Below are 22023 nucleotides of genomic sequence, written 5' to 3' on the forward strand. Positions count from 1 at the left end.
CTCTCTCTCTCTCTCTCTCTTGTGTTTCGCTTTCTCGCTTTCTTTCTCTCACTCACGTCTTCGTTTTTCTTCTCTGGATGGAAAACCGACAAACTTTCATTCTACTTTCTTAGTTTCTATCAGCTGCAGACTGAAACTGCAGCTTGTTTTAAAACAATCACCCAGCTTTGTCTCTCCATCCATCCCTCCCTCCCTCCCTCCCTCCCTCCCTCCCTCCCTCCCTCCTTACTACCTCCCTCCCTCCCTCCTTACCACCTCCTCCCTCTACTTCATGTTTTATTGCCTCTGAAAAGCCAGCCTAGCATAACCAGCAAATCCAAACACAAATATACGCTGACAGCCTCCCAATCAAACACTCACACACAGACTTATAGACACACATGCAAACACAGATGTGCACGTGTGCCCGTGTGTGCGCACACGCACACGCACACACACACACACACACACACACACACACACACACACACACACACACACACACACACACACACACACACACACACATTGACACACTCACACAAACAGTGAAGCCGGTGGTAGGGTTCTCCAACTTCCAGAGGTAAATGGAGTGGAACAGGTTAGCGCCACTGCTATATAGTGTCCCACCTGTACAAACACAGTGCATGAGCAGAGCTAGCAAACACACACACACACACACACACACACACACACACACACACACACACACACACACACACACACACACACACACACACACACACACACACACACACACACACACGTACGCTCGCGCGCGCACGCAGTACTCCATCTGCTCTGAGGGACTGGTGGGTTTTAATAGCCATCGATCATTCTCCCCGGTGACATACTCACACACTCACCTCCCTGTTACACAAACACATGCGCGTGCACACACACACACACACACACACACACACACACACACACACACACACACACACACACACACACACACACACACACACACACACACACACACACACACACACACACACACACACACACACACACACACACACACACACACCTCCCTGTTACGAGCTGAACACAACCAGCTGAGGAATCATACAGGTCCCCACATAGCAAAAAAGACCTGGCAAAGTTATGGCCCGGATCATGCTGTTTGTCATGGCCCACTCGGAGCAATGGTCTATACCCCCTGGTCTGGCGCCAGATCGGTTTGCCAGAAGCTCAGACATACATGAACCGTATATGGGCCAGCTGTAAAGGGCCACACTGTGCTGACCCAGTGATGAGCCAGAACATAGCAAAAAAGACCTGGCAAAGTTATGGCCCGGATCATGCTCTTTGTCATGGCCCACTCGGAGCAATGGTCTATACCCCCTGGTCTGGCGCCAGATCGGTTTGCCAGAAGCTCAGACATACATGAACCGTGCATGGGCCAGCTGTAAAGGGCCACACTGTGCTGACCCAGTGATGAGCCAGAACAGTGTTTCCACTGCTGGCCCAAACATGGGTCGCCAGAACAGGGCCTGAACAGTGTTTCCACAGCTGGCCCAGACATGGGTCACCAGCACAGGGCCTGAATAGTGTTTCCACAGCTGGCCCAGACATGGTTGGCCAGCACAGGGCCAGAGCACTGTGTCCATACTTGGCCTAGGCATGGTTGGCCAGAACTAGCCCAGAACAATGTGTCCATAATTGGCCCAGATATGGGTCACCAGCATAGGGCCAGAACACTGTGCCCACAGCTGGCCCATACATTTGCCAGGACAGGGCCAGCTGTGGACATAATGTTCTGGCCCAAAGCTGGCAAAGTTATGGCCCGTATCATGCAGTTTGTCATGGCTCGCTCGGAGCAATGGTCTATACCCCCTGGTCTGGCGCCAGATCGGTTTGCCAGAAGCTCAGACATACATGAACCGTGCATGGGCCAGCTGTAAAGGGCCACACTGTGCTGACCCAGTGATGAGCCAGAACAGTGTTTCCACTATGGAAACAGGAGCACCTATGAAAAAAAGTCAACTGTAGAAGTTAAGATGGGGTGTGACAAAGGTCTTATTTAGGGGGGGTTGTGCTTTAGTCAGGCTCTCTCCTTTAATCAAGCCATACTAAATGCCATACACAGGCTATAATTGACTAAGATAAAATAAAAACAAGCATAAAGTTTTCTGCTTTTTTATTATTAAACTGCAAACCATGTGAGGCAAATGCGTGTATGAACAATGCAGTCAACATTTGGAATATGTGAACAATGCAGTTAACAAGAAACTGTAAACTGAAAAAAAAAGTAGTGCTTTTTTGCTGAAGTGACGGTCCTCCCTCGCCAAAATTTAACTCACAGAATTTGACATTCCGAGTCAACAAATCTCATCATGTCCATTATACATTTCCGATGTGACAACTGTGAGTCACAAAGAACTGTACCAGGAGACCCTCATCCACGTAGCTCGCACCTCCCTCAGAACCAAGGTTCACGCAGAGATGGCAGACCTCCTCCACGAGGCTGTTGTAGATGCTGTTCTGGCCATTACAGAACTGATGAGATCCGAGTCCTGAAATCAAAGCAAACATAAGAATGTTGTTCTTTAGTCAAGTGGCTTAATTATTGGTAAAATAGTAAATAAATAAAAACCTGTGTAAGAAAAGAGGGGGGAAAACGCAGCATCAAAGTAAATTTATTATTTAGGCTTGTATACCCAAGGGATGCGGTGACCTAGTGGTTAAGAGGGTCAGGCTTGTTACAGAGAGGTTCCCAGTTCGACTCCCCAACACGACACTAGGTATGAAAATCACCGGGTGATTAACAATCCTGCAGGGTCTGGCAAGAAATAAGTTACTGCAACTTAGTCCAAACCCTGGGTAAATAACGATTTCTTCCTCTTCCTCTTCCCAGGAGTATTTATTTTTCTATGTAAAAAGAACTTTGTATGTACTTTATAAATAAAGCACTTAAAAACTTAAGCTAGTGATGGTACACCATATTATCAATATTGGCAGACATCTTAAGTAGTATATTAAAACACAATTCCTACATACTGTAGGCTATATGGGGGGGGGGGGGGTAAGTAATTTTTGGTGGTGCTACCTACTGAAAAGTTAAGTGGCACCAGTGAAAAAGTTACGTCTGGAGCCGTGACCCCATCCCAGAACTAACTGTATCTACGTAAACACACCATGTCTTTCTAGACAAGACTCACTCTGCATTGGAGCTCCTTCACATGCGCCTGTCTCTGTCTCTTCTGCCCCCACCTCCACCTGACGCTGAAGCCCTGAAATCAAAGCAATCATGAGAATGTTTCTTCAGTAATGTGTCTTAATTATCAGTGCAACGGTAAATAAAACCGCAGTAAGGAAAAATAAATCCATTTTGTTTAGAACAAGAATTTGGAACTAAAGATGAGATGTGGTCATGACCAAAAGCACAAGGTCACAGGTACAAGCATAGATATAAATACCTAGATGCCTCATCCGGCAATGGCCGATGGACATTCTCAGTAATTAGCATACATGGTCGGCATTTTTGTTTCTTGGAGAAACTGGCCAATCACCGCGGGTCTTTCCCGTCACATGACAGAATCTACGGTGCGCTTGATGTGCTGCAGCACCATGCCCTGAGTGCACTGAAGAAACAACCCCAGAAGTCCCTGGAAAAACAAGGCTTTGATTGGCCTGTAGTGTCGCCGCCCATTGTAAAACAATAATGGATACTTCCGTGTTACTTCCTTGTAGCCGTCTAGAATAAATAAAGAAGGATGAATTACAGGGGCGTGTCCCAGCGTAGTACCGGGGTATTGCACATGCGCAGTTTTATCAGGAAGTGCACGACGGAGTGTTCCAGCAGAGGCGCTACATAAAAACCCCCAGGATCCCTTCTCAGTCGGTCGAGGTGTGTGTTTGTTTTTCTCTCCACTCAGCACCTAAACAGCTGCAGGTTTGTAATTCTAATACACAAGTGGACTAAATGACTTACATAGTTATAAAGAACAACAACAAAGTGACATAAACCCCCATATCCAAGTTTGGGCTAATATTCATTCAGTGACATGCCACACAATTGTGCCTATTATGGCACTAAATAGGCCTACTTGTTTTGGCCATATCAACATTTAATTTCAGCAAATAAAGATCTTCAGCAGGTCTCCGTGGCTACTGAAGTGACACAAAACAAACACTACCGTTTAAGGGTCACACGCTGCCATCTACTGAGCCTTTTTGTATGTTCAGGCAGGATTTTACTGCGCATGTGCAATACCCCGGTACTACGCTGGGACACGCCCCTGTAATCTATCCTTCTTTTTTATTCTAGGTAGCCGTCAAGGAAAATCTCATAAGGAAGTGTCATACATCACGTGGTTGCGTCCATAGAGATGCGCCATGACACTTTCGGTGGCATAACATCTACCAGAAGTTCAGTGAATACATTGCAGTGGATGAGAGCCTTCTGGACAGCTCGTATCAAACATTATTTTCTGAACGAATGCAACCTTTGTGTTTTGTCATGAGCTCAAAGACTGGAGTCCTCATGCACGCGCAGTCATTATCATACCTTCAGTGTAGAGTAGGCTATTATTTTAGAACACACCCCTCTAATTCCTCTTATTCTGATCAATCTGATTTTCTCATTTTCGTTGCAAGTTCAATATATTTCGCCTTCACATCTGCACAACTTGATGTAAAATTGTTTCTAAAACAGCCTGTTTGAAACAATTTGTCTATAGCGCCGCTGATACTGTACAGTATCAATTAGACTATCTTAGATTTATTCAATCATTTGACATTATATCTTAAAATCTATAGCCTAGTTTGACTATCGACCCAACACTAATACTGATGAGCTCAGCCACTTATCATTATTCTACTGATGCTCTGCGAAGAGATCAAACGTGACATGTTTAGCCTAGATGCTGGTCCGATCGTTAAAGTTGATATTTGAATTAAAACGTTACTTTGTTTAGCTGAACATAAGCTGGCATATATTGCAGCTGTTCTGCAAAAAGGAATGGTCAAAACTACCCAAAAATATGTGAGCCAAACTTGTGGAAACATATTCAAAAATACTTTTTTCAATAGGGCTGTAACATAAGAAAATGTAGGAAAAGTGAAGCATTCTGAATACTTTCCGGACTGACTGTACGTTAACACCCCATCTTTCTAGACAAGACTCACTCTGCATTGGAGCCGTTTGAGAACCCCCTGTCTCGGTCTCTTCTGCCCCCACCTCCACCTGACGCTGGAGACCTGAAATCAAAGCAAACATCAGAATGTTTCTTTAGTCATGGGGCTTGATTCTCGGTGCAACGGTAAAAAAATAAATAAATAAAATAAAATGCAGTAAGGAAAACTGGAGGGAAAAAAAAGAAAAAACAAATCCATATTGTTTAGAAGAAGAACTTGGAATTTAAGATAATTTAAGCTCAGGTATTAATGGCCAGACAAGACCCCTATTCCAGAATGAACTGTATCAATGTAAACACACCATCTTTCTAGACAAGACTCACTCTGCATTGGAGCTGTTTGAGAACCCCCTGTCTCGGCCTCTTCTGCCCCCACCTCCACCTGACGCTGGAGACCTGAAATCAAAGCAATCATGAGAATGTTTCTTTAGTAATGTGTCTTAATTCTCAGTGCAACGGTAAATAAAACAGTAAGGGAAAATAAATCAATTTTGTTTAGAACAAGAATTTGGAACTAAGGATGATGTGCTCTGTGCTGAAGTGTGGGTCATGACCAAAAGCATAAGGTCACAGGTACAAGCAGCCGAAATGAGTTCAGTCACCCGAAAGACTTGGAGTACTGCTACTGCTCACTTCTTTGTGTCATCATTTCCAATTTCACTTGTTTATCCTGTATGAGTCATCTCTGATTGGATAACATTGGTATCTGACCATAACATGCATGTTCTGTTTACTAAACACCTGGAGAGACAGGGAGACCCCTGTTACTGAACACTTCATAGTAATTATTGCCATCCGAATATAGATATGTTTATCTTTTAATAAACAAAATCACTTACTGCACAATTCTTTAAAAAATAGCAGTAGCTATAGAATAGCAGTGTTCCTTCATGATTGACTAAATTAGCTTCTCAATTCTATATTGTATGTCCCAGCAAAGTTGTTAGAAGCCAATTTAAGATAAGGGTTAGCATTAAACAACAAACAAAAAGGGTTTTGTGTGTGTGTCTTCCCCGAGTAGAACTGAAATTCTTACCAGTTGGATTTTGAGGTCGGGGCTATTTTGTAGCCGCTCCTCCAGGTTTTCTAGGGATTGGGTATCAGCTAATGGCAGCAGATTTGGTTCAACACCTATGAGAATGAGAAAAGCTTTATCACATCACAGGTTTGCAGGTGTAAAACAGTGGGTGTATTTCCATAAAGAAAGGGAAGAAGATGGAGCAAGGGGAAGAGAGAGAAGATACATTTTAAAAAACAACAATGCATCTACATATTTACACAAGAATAAAGTAACTTTATTCTTTTAAGCCTTAGTCAATTTAAGACATTTAATGAATAGAGTAACATCCTCGCCTTTATTCCAACAGTCGATTCATTTGTGGATTATACAGTGAGCTGCACGTTTTAATTTTTTTCCTCCTTTTTAAAAAGGCAGTGAGCTTGTAGATCGGCGGTAGTGACGTGGCGCATCTAGTGAAAGCCGGAATTACACAATTTACATGTAAATAGGAAGTAAACGAGGGGGGGGAATGGCGTTCGGCCACAGATGGGATTAAAGCACTTCTTTATTGAAAAATATGAACTAATACATTGCACAAATACTCTGGACACCTACTTAACATTTGGGGCAAGCACCTTATGTTTTGCATTTCTACATGTTTGGAGACATACAGCTCCAGGTTTTACCGGTGACATTTCAGGGCAAACTGGGGGTGTGGTCACTAAGACTCTCGTAGATACGAAAGTAAAAGTCAGATTTGATAAAATACATATACGATAGTCTTGATCTAAGGCTTTAGTGAAGCCACACTTTAGAGCGTTTGTCACCACGGTCCATATTTCAGTGACAGCATGCCTGTTGCTCACTCGCATCTAAACGCGGTGTGTGTGCGGTGCAGCGTAAATGAGTCACGCAGTCAAGTTAGATAAGTCCTGACAGATAGTCAAATACGTCTTTGATGATATATATGCCTTGTTTGAACGATTATTAGCACACCAAGGAAAAAGATAGCGCAGAGATGCAACAGAATCAACCAGATTGAACTTACTTGCTGTGAAAATAACAGCTGCTGATCAGACAGTAATGAACTTCTCCCATGCGCTGGAGTCATACAACCAATGACAATCACAGCCCTGCAAGGAAAGAAATGTTTGATTAACTAACAATACAGTATATTCAAACTCTAATTTTGTTTACAGTTGTCATATTACAATTCACCTTAAAATAAGTTATAAGTAGCTATATCATATCAGTGGTTCTCAAAGATTTCCATGTCAATTGTATTTGGCTTCAGATTTGAAAAGGTTGTGCTCCAAGGAACCCCACAAGAGAAGTGTATTTACACCTGGGGGAACCATCTCTAGAAACCCACTTTAAGAACCAACACATTAAATATACAGTGGTTCTCAGGTGGGGTTCAGCAGGGACCCTCAAGATTCCAAATGGACCCTTACAGGCCTTTAACTCTGAGAGTACCAATTGAACCAAATGGACCCTTACATATCTGTAACTGTGAGTGTACACATGTAACCAAATGGACCCTTACATATCTGTAACTGTGTACACATGTAACCAAATGGACCCTTACATATCTGTAACTGTGAGTGTACAAATGGAACCAAATGGACCCGTACAGGTCTGTAACTCTTACAGATCTGTAAGGGTCCATTTGGTTCCATGTATACTGTCAGTTACAGACCTGTCAGGGTCCATTTGGTTACATGTGTACACTCACAGTGTACAAATGGAACCAAATGGACCCTTACGCGTCAGTAACTCAAGAGTGTACCAATGGAACCTTACCTTTGACTTGCTTATTAAAAGTCCCCCCTGGCCTACAAAGCCCTGCAATATAAGTAAAATAAATATAGATTATTGAGGCAACTTCATGATAAACAGTAGAAAAGGCCACACACCTATGTATTCTATATACAAAAGGCAAGATACTTTTGTTTTAATAGCATGTTGTCTTTTAAAACGTCCAAACAAACGGTTTGTGTTTACAAGGAAATACCTGTTACACTACAGGCTAACTAACCAACAGAATCTTACATTATGTGCAGCATATGTTGAGTCACGACGTTATTTCTCAACCATTAATGTTCAGACGTGATCTAAATAATTATAAATGCATAAACATACCTCTTTTTGCTGTTCTGTGTTCTGTCGACGTCTCCCAAAGACAATCTCAGTCACAGCTGCTGCTGATTAGACCAGCTGAGCTGTTATCCCATGCGCTGGAGTCATGCAACCAATGAGAGCACAGGACACGGGGGTGTGTTCTGAGGGACGACCAATGAGCGCAGGTTTTATCGGTTGTCAGGGAAACCATCACGACCAATCCCCGCAGGCTCTTGTCTCTCAGGCAATGGGAATAGAGTTGGAGGGTTTTCATTTTTTGGCATCAAAATATACTTCAGTACTCAAAGTAAAAGTACTCATTATGCACAATGTCCCATTTTACAAGTTATCATGTGTATAAAATCCTTTGGAAATAGCAGATCTACAAGCTCACAACGCGTCACAAAGCGATGTGTTGTGAGCTTGTAGATCACAGTGGTGTAAAGTTAATAAGTGTATTTACTCACTGTACTAAAGTAACATTTTTAGGTATTTTTTTTTTACTGGAGTATTTCCCATTCTCAATACTTTTACTTCTACTCCACTACAACTTAGAGACAAATAATGTACTTTTACTCCACTACAATTATTTGAAAACTTTATACTTAGTTACTTTGCAGATATAAATTATAATGAAAATAGCAGATCTACAAGCTCACAACGTGTTGCATTGGCGCCGTGTTGTGAGCTTGTAGATCTGCTATTTTCAAACATTTTAGTACTTTTACTATTGATACTTTAAGTATTTTGATGCCAATACTTTTGTACTTTTACTCAAGTAACAATTTGAACACAGGCCTTTTACTTATAACAGAGTAAAAGGCTCTGTCATGTCATTTAACTGGGTACCCCTGGAACCCCCTCAACCCAGTTTGAAGGGTCCTTGATGATCTGCCTTACTTTTTACTGCATGTAGAGACACATATTGGTGTGGTGGGTGATTTCGGTAGCTTTATTGTTTAATGATTCTTGTGAGTTGTTGTTATTAACTATTTTTGTGATGTGTTGAATGTGAGAACTGATTCAATACTGTTAAACTGTCCTTGTTATTAAAATCATTCAGACTCCTCAGGAGGAACATGCGCTTTTGGGTCTTATACTGACACTCAGCTTCAGGGAGAACCATGCATGTCCACAAGTGGTCAGAGAGCGCTTGTCACCTGCATATTTAAAGAATGACAGTCCATTGTTATTGCATGTGATTTTGTTTGTGTTTATGGAGAAGAGAATGTGGCAAGACACCCTGTGGGACCCCGGTATTTAAAACAATATTACAGGATGTCAAACCATTACATGCTGGAGTCTGTCTGAGTTACAGACCCATGTGGAAACCCCTCAAAGGAGGGTTTTGAGTTTTGATTTATTCATAGTTGACAGCCAATCAGGAGTCCAGTCCCACATGTGTGGGTTCTCAAAGCCTGTTATGGAACAGGTGTTCAAACTCTGAGTCATGTGTCATTTTTTACAGAGACAGCCGTGTTGCAGTGCCGTTTTGGAGTATAAGAATTACATATTTTCATAAGGACTTTGTTGCTTAGCTCATGTACAGCTGATGTTCAGGATACTGGCAAGTGCATGTGAGTATCAGTTCCACGTACAGTTCCATTGGAGAGTGTCTGCACTACTGTTTCTTCTTCAGGAGTGTTTGTCATCACTGCCATTCACTTTGCTGCATTATCCACGTTACATTCGTGGTGAACGGCTTTGTGCAATGGAGCGAGGTGGGCCACCTCCCACTCAACCCCGGCAAGACTAAGGAGATGCCGGTGGATCCCCGAAGAAGCAGGAAAGGTCCCACCAGTACCCAGCATCATCAAAGGAGAGTCGGTGGAGCTGGTGGACAGCTACAAATTCCTGGGCGTGCACCTAAACAGCTCGCTTGACTGGTCCGATGATGCCAATGCACTGCACAGCAGAAGAAAGAGCAAGCTCTTTTCACTCAGAAGGCTCAGAGGGTTTGGGGGGGCGGGCAGGATCGTGGGTGCCCCCCAGGAGGGGGTGGAAGAGGTTGCCATGGTGCGAAGAGCAAAGACATCCACATCCAAAACACAGCCAAATCTGGCAAACAGATCTGGCCCAGATCTGGCTCACTTATGGCAAGCCGGTTCCGGCATGACAAAAAAACGGACCGTGCGAGGCACCGCGCTACGGGCGCTAAACTGTTGTCAAAATAAACTAAACTACGTCGCTACTCACATAAACAAAGGTTCTTATGCGTCCTTCAATGTCGGAAAGTGTCAGAACTCTTAGCACATCCCCATTGACTTTCAGTGGTAGTGTGCTGAGTTCCGACATGACATGGTAGTTCCGACATGGCATGGTTTGTTTTCTGCTCAAAATAGTCTATTTTACAGTGTGGGTGGGGTGCTGAGAGGTTACCCACCCCGGAGAATACACTTTCAAGGTCCACATGTCGAAGAGTCCTTGAGCAAGACTCTGAACCTTATTGCTCCTGGTACGCAGGTTGCTGCCTTGCAGCCTTTTTAATCCAAGGGACTTGGATAAAAAAGGTGCCATATAAATGCACCATTTACCATTTAGGATTCAACACATCCAAGCCAAAGAGACCCCATATATGGATATAGCTGACCTGTTTTGACATCACAGTGTGACTCAACCAGCTCAGCAGAAGGGTATACATGCCAAAACGCCCATGTGCAAGGGCTCATGTGCATGCACCCATGTGCGCGAGATCGCCCTTTAGGGCTTGTTAATTATAAGGCTAATCTGGGCCAAATAAGCCCATAAACACATGCAGGCCAGATAGAAGTAAGGATAACCTGTGTGCCAGATACAAAAATGATAAATGAAATGAACCCAAAACACATGTGGTCCAGATACAAAAATGCATAACGTGGGCCAAATGAACCCAAAACACCTGTGGGCCAGATACAAAAATGCCCAATGTGGGCCAAATGAACCCAGAACACATGTGGGCCAGATACAAAAATGTCTAATGTGGGCCAAATTAACCCAAAACACCTGTGGACCAGATACAAAAATGCCCAATGTGGGCCAAATGAACACAAAATACATGTGGGCCAGATACAAAAATGCCTAACGTGGGCCAAATGAACCCAAAACACCTGTGGGCCAGATTGTAAAATGCCTAACGTGGGCCAAATGAACCCAAAACACCTGTGGGCCAGATACAAAAATGCCCAATGTGGGCCAAATGAACCCAGAACACATGTGGGCCAGATACAAAAATGTCTAATGTGGGCCAAATTAACCCAAAACACCTGTGGACCAGATACAAAAATGCCCAATGTGGGCCAAATGAACACAAAATACATGTGGGCCAGATACAAAAATGCCTAACGTGGGCCAAATGAACCCAAAACACCTGTGGGCCAGATTGTAAAATGCCTAACGTGGGCCAAATGAACCCAAAACACCTGTGGGCCAGATACAAAAATGCCCAATGTGGGCCAAATGAACCCAAAACACATGTGTGCCAGATACAAAAATGTCTAACGTGGGCCAAATTAACCCAAAACACCTGTGGGCCAGATACAAAAATGCCCAATGTGGGCCAAATGAACCCAGAACACCTGTGGGCCAGATGCAAAAATGTCTAATGTGGGCCAAATGAACCCAAAACACCTGTGGACCAGATACAAAAATGCCCAATGTGGGCCAAATGAACACAAAATACATGTGGGCCAGATACAAAAATGCCTAACGTGGGCCAAATGAACCTAAAACACCTGTGGGCCAGATTGTAAAATGCCTAACGTGGGCCAAATGAACCCAAAACACCTGTGGGCCAGATACAAAAATGCCCAATGTGGGCCAAATGAACCCAAAACACCTGTGGGCCAGATACAAAAATGCCTAATGTGGGCCAAATGAACCCAATCTATACTCGGCCCATATGCGGCTTGCCATCATGTAACCGGTGCCATCATTGCCAGACCTGGCTCACATCCGGTCCACATACCACTTGCCGGAGTGATATTCTGCCGGAGGTCTGCCAGACTGCCGGAACGAAAACGGCATTTGGGCCAGACCAGTCTGCATAGGTTTTGCTATGTGGGTCCCTGGGTGTGTGCACACACACACACACACACACACACACACACACACACACACACACGGCAGGTGAACTAAATGGTCCCCTTGACACTTCATACTTTGTATGGAAACGCTCAATGTTGTGCACGTGTGTGTGTGTGTGTGTGTGTGTGTGTGTGTGTGTGTGTGTGTGTGTGTGTGTGTGTGTGTGTGTGTGTGTGTGTGTGTGTGTGTGTGTGTGTGTGTGTGCTCTGCTGTGGCTCACTCAGTAGCCTTTCTTTTAAGATGAGGGTTTTTAATTTACATAATGAGGCCCAGGCTCACTCTCATAGATTAGATTACTCTAGACCAACAAATAGAGACACATACAGACACAGACGCGCGCACACACACACACACACACACACACACACACACACACACACACACACACACACACACACACACACACACACACACACACACACACACACACACACACACACACACACACACACACACACACACACACACACACACACACACACACACACACACACACATACACATCCCCGCCTATATGTAACCTAGTCTGGTATAAGCTGCTCTCTATTTGTACAAAAATCACATTAGATGTGTTGTTTGCCATGTTAAAAAGGCATACTGTATAGCCTAAACCATAAACAGTTAAAAGCAAACTCAAACAACCCACACAGCAACATTCTCAGTGAGGCCTTTTGGTTCCATTGGTACTGTCCATTTTTCTGCACTTTATACTTCTACTGCACTACATCTTTTGGCAAATATTGCACTTTTTACTCCACTACAACAATTTGACAGCTTAGTTACTAGTTACTTTATAGAGCTATATTAGTATTATAAAACATGCATTAACCAGGTAAGCCATATTTTATACTTGTAGATCTGCTATTTTCAAAAACGTCTGACAAATTTGGAAATATTATACTTTTACTTTGGTACTTTAAAGGGATATTTCACTTTCAAAATAATTGTGCGTCATTTTATCGTCTACTCAGGCTTTTGTGAGCCCCCCGGGCAGTTTTTAAGTTGCTTGATTCAGAAATTTATATAATTGATATTCATTTTATCAGACACGCCCCCTTCCTAAACAAACCCATTATAACTTCAAACTCCATTTTTAACATGTTAGATTCATCAAAAACACCCGTCACAAAAACAAACACGGTTTGCACTTTTACTCAAGTCAATTTTGAATACTAGACTTGTACTTGTAACAGAGTATTTCTACATTGCAGTATTGATATTTGTACTTTGTACAAAGAAATGTGAGTATACATCTTCCACACTGTTCAAATTGACACTGAGAGTTTTACTGTATACAGTGTGCCAAGCATTTTTCTAGCAGTCTAACCGTGATGTCATTGCACACTTACTTCCCAGAGTGAGTTACGGTGTGCTGAAAGGGTCAGAAAAGAAAGAGAGACAATCAATATTCCATACGATTCTGGCAAATAAATCTACAATGATTAGTCCAGGTAGTTAGCGACGATTAATTGTCGGGCTAATAAAGTTCTCGGCTGTGGGTGCCAGAGAGGCTGCTGGGAATCGTGGTTCTTTTTATGGGCAAATTAATTAAAAATGCCCCCGAATAAACTCATCAAAGCAGAGCATCAGACACTCATTCCCGTCATTTGGTGAAGGGCGAAACAAAGGGACATCACTCACATGAGTGTGTGTGTGTGTGTGTGTGTGTGTGTGTGTGTGTGTGTGTGTGTGTGTGTGTGTGTGTGTGTGTGTGTGTGTGTGTGTGTGTGTGTGTGTGTGTAATGGCCAAACACAATGATTTCGGCTTTTACACGACGTCGTAAATCTGAAGGGGAAAGAGGGACGCTCGTCATTTACTTTTGTGTTTCCTTTTTCATTATAAAAATGGATATGGCTGCCCAGGGTACCTTATTAATGCCTGTGTGTGTGTGTGTGTGTGTGTGTGTGTGTGTGTGTGTGTGTGTGTGTGTGTGTGTGTGTGTGTGTGTGTGTGTGTGTGTGTGTGTGTGTGTGTGTGTGTGTGTGTGTGTGTGTGTGTGTGTGTGTGTGTGTGTGTGTGTGTGCGTGCGTGCGTGCGTGTGCCTGCCTGCCTGCCTGCCTGCCTGCCTGCGTGCGTGCGTGCGTGCGTGCGTGCGTGCGTGCGTGCGTGCGTGCGTGCGTGCGTGCGTGCGACACACATCTCACATAAAGATGATAAAGATAGGGTGAGAAAGGGGAGAGAATAAAGAGGAGAAGATAAAGGAGGAGGTGGAGGTGTGCAGTGACATCACGTCACACACTGACAGCAGAAATGTTGAAAATGTTGTTGAAATACAACTCTTTGTCATCTTTCCTGCATGTCCCCAAGGCTAAATGCTATACTGGAGTTCTCCCCTCCTCTCCTCTCCTCTCCTCTATTAGGACTCTCTGTATAGAGAGGTCATCTGCCTTCCAGCCAGTGGTGGAAAGTAATTAAGTACATTTACTTAAGTACAATTTGAGGTATTTGTACTTTACTTGAGTATTTCCAATTTCCGATACTTTTACTTCTACTCCACTACATCTCAGAGGCAAATGTTGTACTTTCACTCCACTACAATTATTTGAAAACCTTAGTTACTAGTTACTTTTCAGATATAAATTATGATATAATGAAACATACATTAACCACTTTAGCCCTGTTTTATACATAGGCTATTTGAAAATAGCCGATCTACAAGCTCACAACGCCATCGCACTGCGACGCGTTGTGAGCTTGTAGATCTGCTATTTTCAAACATTTTAGTACTTTTACTTTTGGTACTCTAAGTACATTTTGATACCAATACGTTTGTACTTTTACTCAAGTCAATTTAGAATTCCGGACTTTTACTTGTAACGGAGTACTTCTACATTGCAGTATTGATACTTTTACTTAAGTAACACATTTGAGTACTTTTTCCAGCACTGCTTCCAGCCCTTTCTCTCTCCTCTCTCTCTCTGTCTCTTTTAGACGGTTCATAACACTGTGACTGCCACTGGCATGAGGCTGTGCCTGACTTGTATATACACAGTATCCTGGGGACTGAAAAAAAAAACATACTCACACACAAAGCACATGCACCCACAAAAAAGACACATGCTCACACACACAGGGCTATACGCATGCACACACACACCCCTCATACACGCCAGGCAAGCACACAATGAATCGACATGGTTGGAAATCAACAGCTGAAACAACAACTGCTCTCATAAGGGAAGGCCATTGTGTGTGCATACATGTACTGTCTCAAAACCTACAGCAGCACCCTCTGTGTCTCTCTCTCTCTCTCCCCCTCGCTCCTTACTGCTATAGCGAATTGTTTCAAGTGGCTGTGTACTAATGCTTTGTGCTGTACTTCCATCACTGCACTGTTGTCTCCCCCCCCCCTCCCCTCCTCAGGTTAATGTATTTTTCTTATGCCAAAAGCAGACTTGGAGAGCACTCTGAGATTTTCCTGAAAAGTGCCACTGAAACAATACAGTGGAGCCCAAGGCCTTTTTCCATCACGGAGGAAATCCTGCCTTCAGGGCCTCTGATAGCAGCGGTAAGATGGCAGAACGAGAGAGTGTGCGTGCGTGCGTGTGTGCGCGTGCGTGTGTGCGTGTGTGCGTGTGTGTGCGTGTGCGTGTGCGTGTGTGTGTGTGGGGTGAGTACACAAGCACGATTAGAAAAACAGAGGGGAGGGTTAAGTGAGATAGGTGAGTCATAAAGTAAAAGGTGGTCTTGGCAACAAATACAAAAAGGTCAGGATGGGACCATAAAAGAAAACAGGGGGGTGGGAGCTCTCTCATTTATACAGTCTATGGGTGGGAGAGGTGGATGGAGGGATGACCATTAAGGTTGGGAGAGACAGATGAAGAGGTGGATTTGGTGGCTGGAGGAGAGGGGAAAAGCTAGATGACTTGTAAAACTGAAATGCTGGATGTATACGCACACAGCTGACCATTAACGTGGAGCACGTGCGTCTGCATGTGCACGTGTGTGTGTGTGTGTGTGTGTGTGTGTGTGTGTGTGTGTGTGTGTGTGTGTGTGTGTGTGTGTGTGTGTGTGTGTGTGTGTGTGTGTGCGTGTGCGTGTGTGTGTGTGTGTGTACATTCACATTTTGTGAGTCCTGAATCCTGAAAATACAATACAGCATTAGCGCCAGGAAACTGGAAAAAGAAGCAAAAAGGTGTTTAACTTCTAGTGTAAAAACACAGTTCAGAGCCGCACCCCTCATGTTTAGCTTGAAAGCGCTGCTAAACACACTTTGTAGTGCACGGTCAAACATATAAAATCCTGGTGTATAGGCACAAGATTTATGGAATGAGGCAGAGGGAGTGTTTTACCTTGTTAGCACTATTTTTCACAGTGCAGTGCAATAGAAGTGATGTGAGGTTAATAAGGACATAAAATATGTTGCTCATTCTAAACAAAGAAGTGTCTCTTTCACAGCTTTCACAGCCATGTTCCTTAGTTTTAAGTAGAAGAGGTGACAGACAACGTTGCCAGATTTTGCGAGAGAAATAAGCAACGAGGTTTATGAAAACAAGCCCAAAATAAGCGATTAGGGCAGGTCAGTCAAACTAGTATTATTGTCTAATGTTGTTTTAGAGCAGTGGTTCTCAAACATTTTAGTGTAAAGGACCCCCAACATAATATGTTTTTGGCCACGGACACCCATCTGAAGATAATTTTGTGCCAGTTGACCCCCATGTTTCAAAATGTTTCTTTTTTGTAATCAAGATTTTTTTTAAATAGCCAATCAGCCCATCACATTGACCCATCAAAGGTCACGACCCATCACATTGCGATTGCGATGTGCGATGTATATGGCCCCATATTTATCTGAACTCATTCAGCCACACATCCCAGCCAGATCCCTGAGATCCAATCGTGACGCCAGTCGCTCCTGGTTCTGCCCAGAACTAAATATGACCCTCCCATTAGCCAATTTTAATTAATTAATTAATTTAAGGATAGAATTAGGACTGTTCCCCCCCTTTGTTTTCCTCTCCCTTTTGCTAAAGATACAGCAAATGCCACAGACCAGACCACTGCACGTTTTTGATATTTGTATATCAAATACATATTTGTATTTATATTATTTTGTTGTTGTGTCCATTAACATCACAAGACTCACAATGACATCCTAGGCTGCACTTTGCATACTGTACAGTCTTACTAGCATTTCAACTATAAACATTAAAATCCTCAGTGTTCATTTCAGTCCAAGGAGTGTGCAATGTGAACATTATTGTACACGCTTCAGAGTTACATTAACACTGGGGATTGTTCTGTTCTATCCGGTGCAATTAGCACCATGCTGCTATAACTGCAGGTTGCAGTGGGTCCTTTCAACAATGGACTTTACCTGGCAGATTTTCCTATGGATTTAGACACGGAAATATTTGCTAGGCAAATTAGCAAGCATGCTGCTGAGGTGACCCGAATAATAAACTGAAGCCATGTGGTTAGGGCATTCCCTATTCACCTGGCACTACACTTACATTAAAATGAAAAAATAATTAAGCATATGAAATATAATTTTCCTACATCTGACTTCTGCTGCAGGATCTGACCCACTAAGCAATAAATTCATTGCAATAGTAAAGTCGTTTTTAAGCATGTGCTTTATTGAGAAAGGATATTGAAGGGAAACAGGAAAGTGACTGGAGAGAGGAGGGTGACATATGATATGATATGATATGTGACACTAGGTCTTCTGCCAGTTCGAGGCTGAGGATATTGTGATTATGTTGTCGGCACATTAACTGGTAACCAAAGGTGCCCTGAAGAAAAAAGCAACTTTAAACGACGTCATATAATTGGCCTTAACCCATTAAGACCGGGAACGCATCTGTGTGTCATGTTTAGATTTCTTTGCCTATTCAAAAATAGCAGATATACAAGCTCATAGTGTGGCACAGAGTGCCGCACTATGAGCTTGCAGATCTGCTATTTTTTTTTAAATCGTGAAAATGTGTGCAAATCTTTGAATATATATATATATCTTTTTAAGTGAACATTTGTAACTCAAATATTTGCTTCTGGGGATTCTACAAATGTCTTTTAAATCCTAACAGTTTTTTTTTTAACTTATGTTGCTATGATATCAGTGGTTCTCAAACTTTCTCATGTCAAGGACCTCCAAAAAAAATGTTCTACAAAAATAGCAGATCTACAAGCTCATAGCACGGCACTCGGTGCTTGTATATCTGCTATTTTTGAATAGCCAAATAAATGAAAAAATGATACACAGATGCGTTCCCGATCTTAAAGGGTTAAGGTAAAGTTCTGAGAATACACTGTCAACTCTATCACCTCACCCTTGGACTATTCAGGAAGACGGATGATGAAGTCATGAATGAGGACATCCTGCTATATAGTGTGGTAGGGCATCAGACCTTATCATTCTTTCATGTATTCTAATTAAAAGAAAAGGAAAAAGGCCATGAATGCATGAATGAGCTGCAGGCAGATGAATATTTCAAGAAACCTAGTGGAATGCTGAAGGAAAAAAGCAGGCAGAACGCTGTGTCCTTATTTCTTCTCAGTTTTTTCCCTCAAGTGACAATTACAAAACTTAAAAAAAACGTCACATAAATGAACCTGATGGAAACGGAAAAGACAGCAGGACGTAATATAGACGAATGGAGAGGAAAATCTTCCATTAGGGTTGAATGGCCACTGTACCCTGACTACAGGTATATGTCTCATACTGGATTGAGTTATACTTAGTTGCACACAGGTGTTGTGCAATGGAAATCGCGGATCTACAAGCTCACAACCCACCACAGCACGACACATTGTGAGCTTAATGTGTATCTATTTTCAGTTTGCAAGCCTAGCTAGATTAAATCAGGCATATAGTGTTCTGAGCCACAGAAGTCTCTGTTTCTATCATCCCAAGGCACCTGAGAGAAAGACATGCAAAATCATAGCATGCAAGACTAGCGTTGATTTTGACAGCAAATTTTGATTTAGTTTAGTCATATTTTAGTCACCTGAAATGTTTTAGTCTAGTTTCAGTCAACTAAATATCATAAGGTTATAGTCGACTAAATCTACAGTTGATTTAGTCGACTATAATATATTTTGGCGGTGCCTTGATGGCGTCGTAATGGCTGATTTTACACTTGGTTGCATGCTGAAAATAGCCGATCTACAAGCTCACAATGTGAGCTTGTAGATCTACTATTTTCAGAGCGCAACACCCAAGCGCAACCACACATGAAATAACTCGTCTTTTAGTTCTACTGGATCTCTTCTCCACTCGTCCCTCACTAACATTTTAGTCCAGTTGTTGTTTATTGACGAAATTGACAATATATTTAGTCTAGTTTTAGTCATCATAGCTTAGTTTTTATTTAGTTTGTATTTAGTTTTCGTCAGTGAAAAAAGGTAGTCGATGAGCATTTTTCGTCATAGTTTTAGTCGACGAAATCAACACTGCCATGAAGACGTTACCAAAGTGTCCACTGTCCACCATGCACTCCAGTCTTTAAATCACAAATAACTTGTCAAATACCAATTAAGTCAACCAATTAGATCAGGTTATATTCTTACTTTATTGATATCCTTAATTGGCCTGTTTGATTGCCCCCCGGGCTAATACATCTGACATATACCACAGTACATAAAGGCTGATGTTAGTGGTCATAAAAAGTCAGACAGAAAGTGGTGTTTTATGTTCAGATTCATCCTCCTTTGGTCCCCTGTCTGTGAGCCACCCAGCGCCAAGGGGCTGATTTACCTGTCACAACAGGGGGACAGATATAGGCGTGGCGTGGTGGAGATGGTGGGTAGTAAAGCCGGCGGGGCAATCAGTGACCCAGACAGTGGGAGCGGAGGAGGACTCAAGGGGAATACGTAAGACACCACCAGTTAACCTCCTGCCACTAAAGCCACTGTGATTTCTGAGCACAGGCCAGAGGACAATGGACTGCACTACACTAATTACAAACAACTGACACCAAGAATGGGAAATACACCCCTTAAATATAACCTTTACTTGGGGGGAACAGACAGGTGTACATATATATTTTGAAATATTTGCAGTTAGGAGAACAGTTTTAGTTTCTAAATGTCACCTTCACCAAGTCACAAGCCGTGGTCTGTTCTACATAAAACGGAAATGTTTCATGGTTGGTACAAGAAAGAAGCAGTGTGAAATGTCAAAGTGCTGTATAGCATCAGTACGTCTACGTGTTTCCCAGTGAATGAATAACTCCTCAGTCCTTAAGTAGCATAATCCATTGATTTGCAACTTTATTCACCTAAATTGTGTGTAGCCGATCTACAAGCTCACAATGCATCACAATGTGACGTGTTGTGAGCTTTTAGAACTGCTATTTTAGTTATTTTAGACATTTTTGAATTTTGGGACAGCTGTTCTTACAACATGACTACGATTAATGTGGTTAAATAACACACCGCTTTTAACCCATTAAGACCTGAAGCCGATTCTACAAATGCCCTCTAAATCCCAACAGAATTCTGAAAAACATATGTTTCTATATCAGTGGTGCTCAATCTTTTTCATGTCAAGTAATATGAAAAAAAATAATAATATGAATTTGGCCGCTGACACCCATCTCAAAATGTTTTGTTCCAGGGACCAGAAGCAAAGAATACAGTTAAACATGTTCGCTTTAAGCAATATATATTCAAAGATTTGCACACATTTTCACGATTTTTCAAAAATAATAGATCTACAAGCTCGTAGCGCGGCACTCGGTGCCGCGCTATGAGCTTGTATATCTACTATTTTTGAATAGCCAAAGTGTAAAATAATGCTTTTGAGCTCAAATGAAAAAGTGACAAAGATGCGTTCCAGGTCTTAATGGACTAAAATGTAGTGTAGAGTACGGTAGACTATTCTCAAATGATCCCCACTACGGAGGGGGAGAAAGGAGGAGACCTCTCTAGGTGGTACCAGCCAGGGTACCAGGGCGCTCACGTCTCTGCCTGGTGGTCTTGGCAATGCTATACAGGTCTGTGGTGAAGCCCCCATGTGTCATAACTGAGTTTTAATGCATCTCTGGGTAAATATGAGTCTGGGACTGTGTTTGTGTGTATTAACACCGCCCAGATGTCCAGTTTGAACTGTGTCAGCAATGTTACAGCAAAAGAGGAGAGAGTGTTTATCTGTGTGTTATAGGATAGGATTCCATTGGGCCACCAACCTGAGACCACCATCATATCACTGACACTGCCCTTCAACAGGCAGTGTGACAAACAAAACAGTCAGACCACGTGCGTGCGTGCGCACACACACACACACACACACACACACACACACACACACACACACACACACACACACACACACACACACACACACACACACACACAGGTTTGTATTACTGTACTTGTGAGGACATCAACACTTTAGGACATCCATTGTATGAATGCCATTTAAAATATCATTTTTTTTTTTGGTCATTTTTAACCGTAAGCCTAAAGCCGAAAAACAGCAGATCTACAAGCCCACAACGCGTCGCGCTGCAACGCGTTGTGAGCTTATAGATCAGCTATTTTTCGGTGCCGCACAACTAAGCATAAATCATGTTTAACTCTAATTCCAATCCCTAAACCTAACCTCTAAATGTCTGATCCTAACCTGAATGTTTTTCTGATTGTTAACGTATATCTCTAAAAATGTTTTTTTTTTTTAACTATAAAATAACCATTTGTCTTGTGAGGACCAGGAAAACGGTCCCCACAATTTTATCTATTTCTTCAAATTTTGCTATACATGGTCCTCGCAA

At 42.5% G+C, this 22023-nt stretch overlaps 1 protein-coding gene across 1 annotated transcript; it reads right to left on the reverse strand.

Annotated features, from left to right (window-relative positions):
- Window positions 1-2157: 2157 nt before the first annotated feature.
- LOC311052001 (uncharacterized protein) lies at window positions 2158-8338 on the reverse strand. The gene is made up of 8 exons (XM_084066749.1): window positions 8266-8338; window positions 7927-7968; window positions 7172-7256; window positions 6160-6254; window positions 5448-5519; window positions 5116-5187; window positions 3147-3218; window positions 2158-2501 (listed from the first exon to the last, which is right to left on the reverse strand). The coding sequence occupies exons 5-8, from the start codon at window positions 5452-5454 to the stop codon at window positions 2329-2331; spliced, it is 324 nt and encodes a 107-aa protein (XP_083922875.1). The 5' UTR covers window positions 5455-5519; window positions 6160-6254; window positions 7172-7256; window positions 7927-7968; window positions 8266-8338; the 3' UTR covers window positions 2158-2328.
- Between the last annotated feature and the right edge of the window lie 13685 nt (window positions 8339-22023).

This window comes from Gymnoscopelus microlampas (genome assembly GCF_963454915.1).
Source record: "Gymnoscopelus microlampas genome assembly, chromosome: 9".
Lineage (NCBI taxonomy): Eukaryota > Metazoa > Chordata > Actinopteri > Myctophiformes > Myctophidae > Gymnoscopelus > Gymnoscopelus microlampas.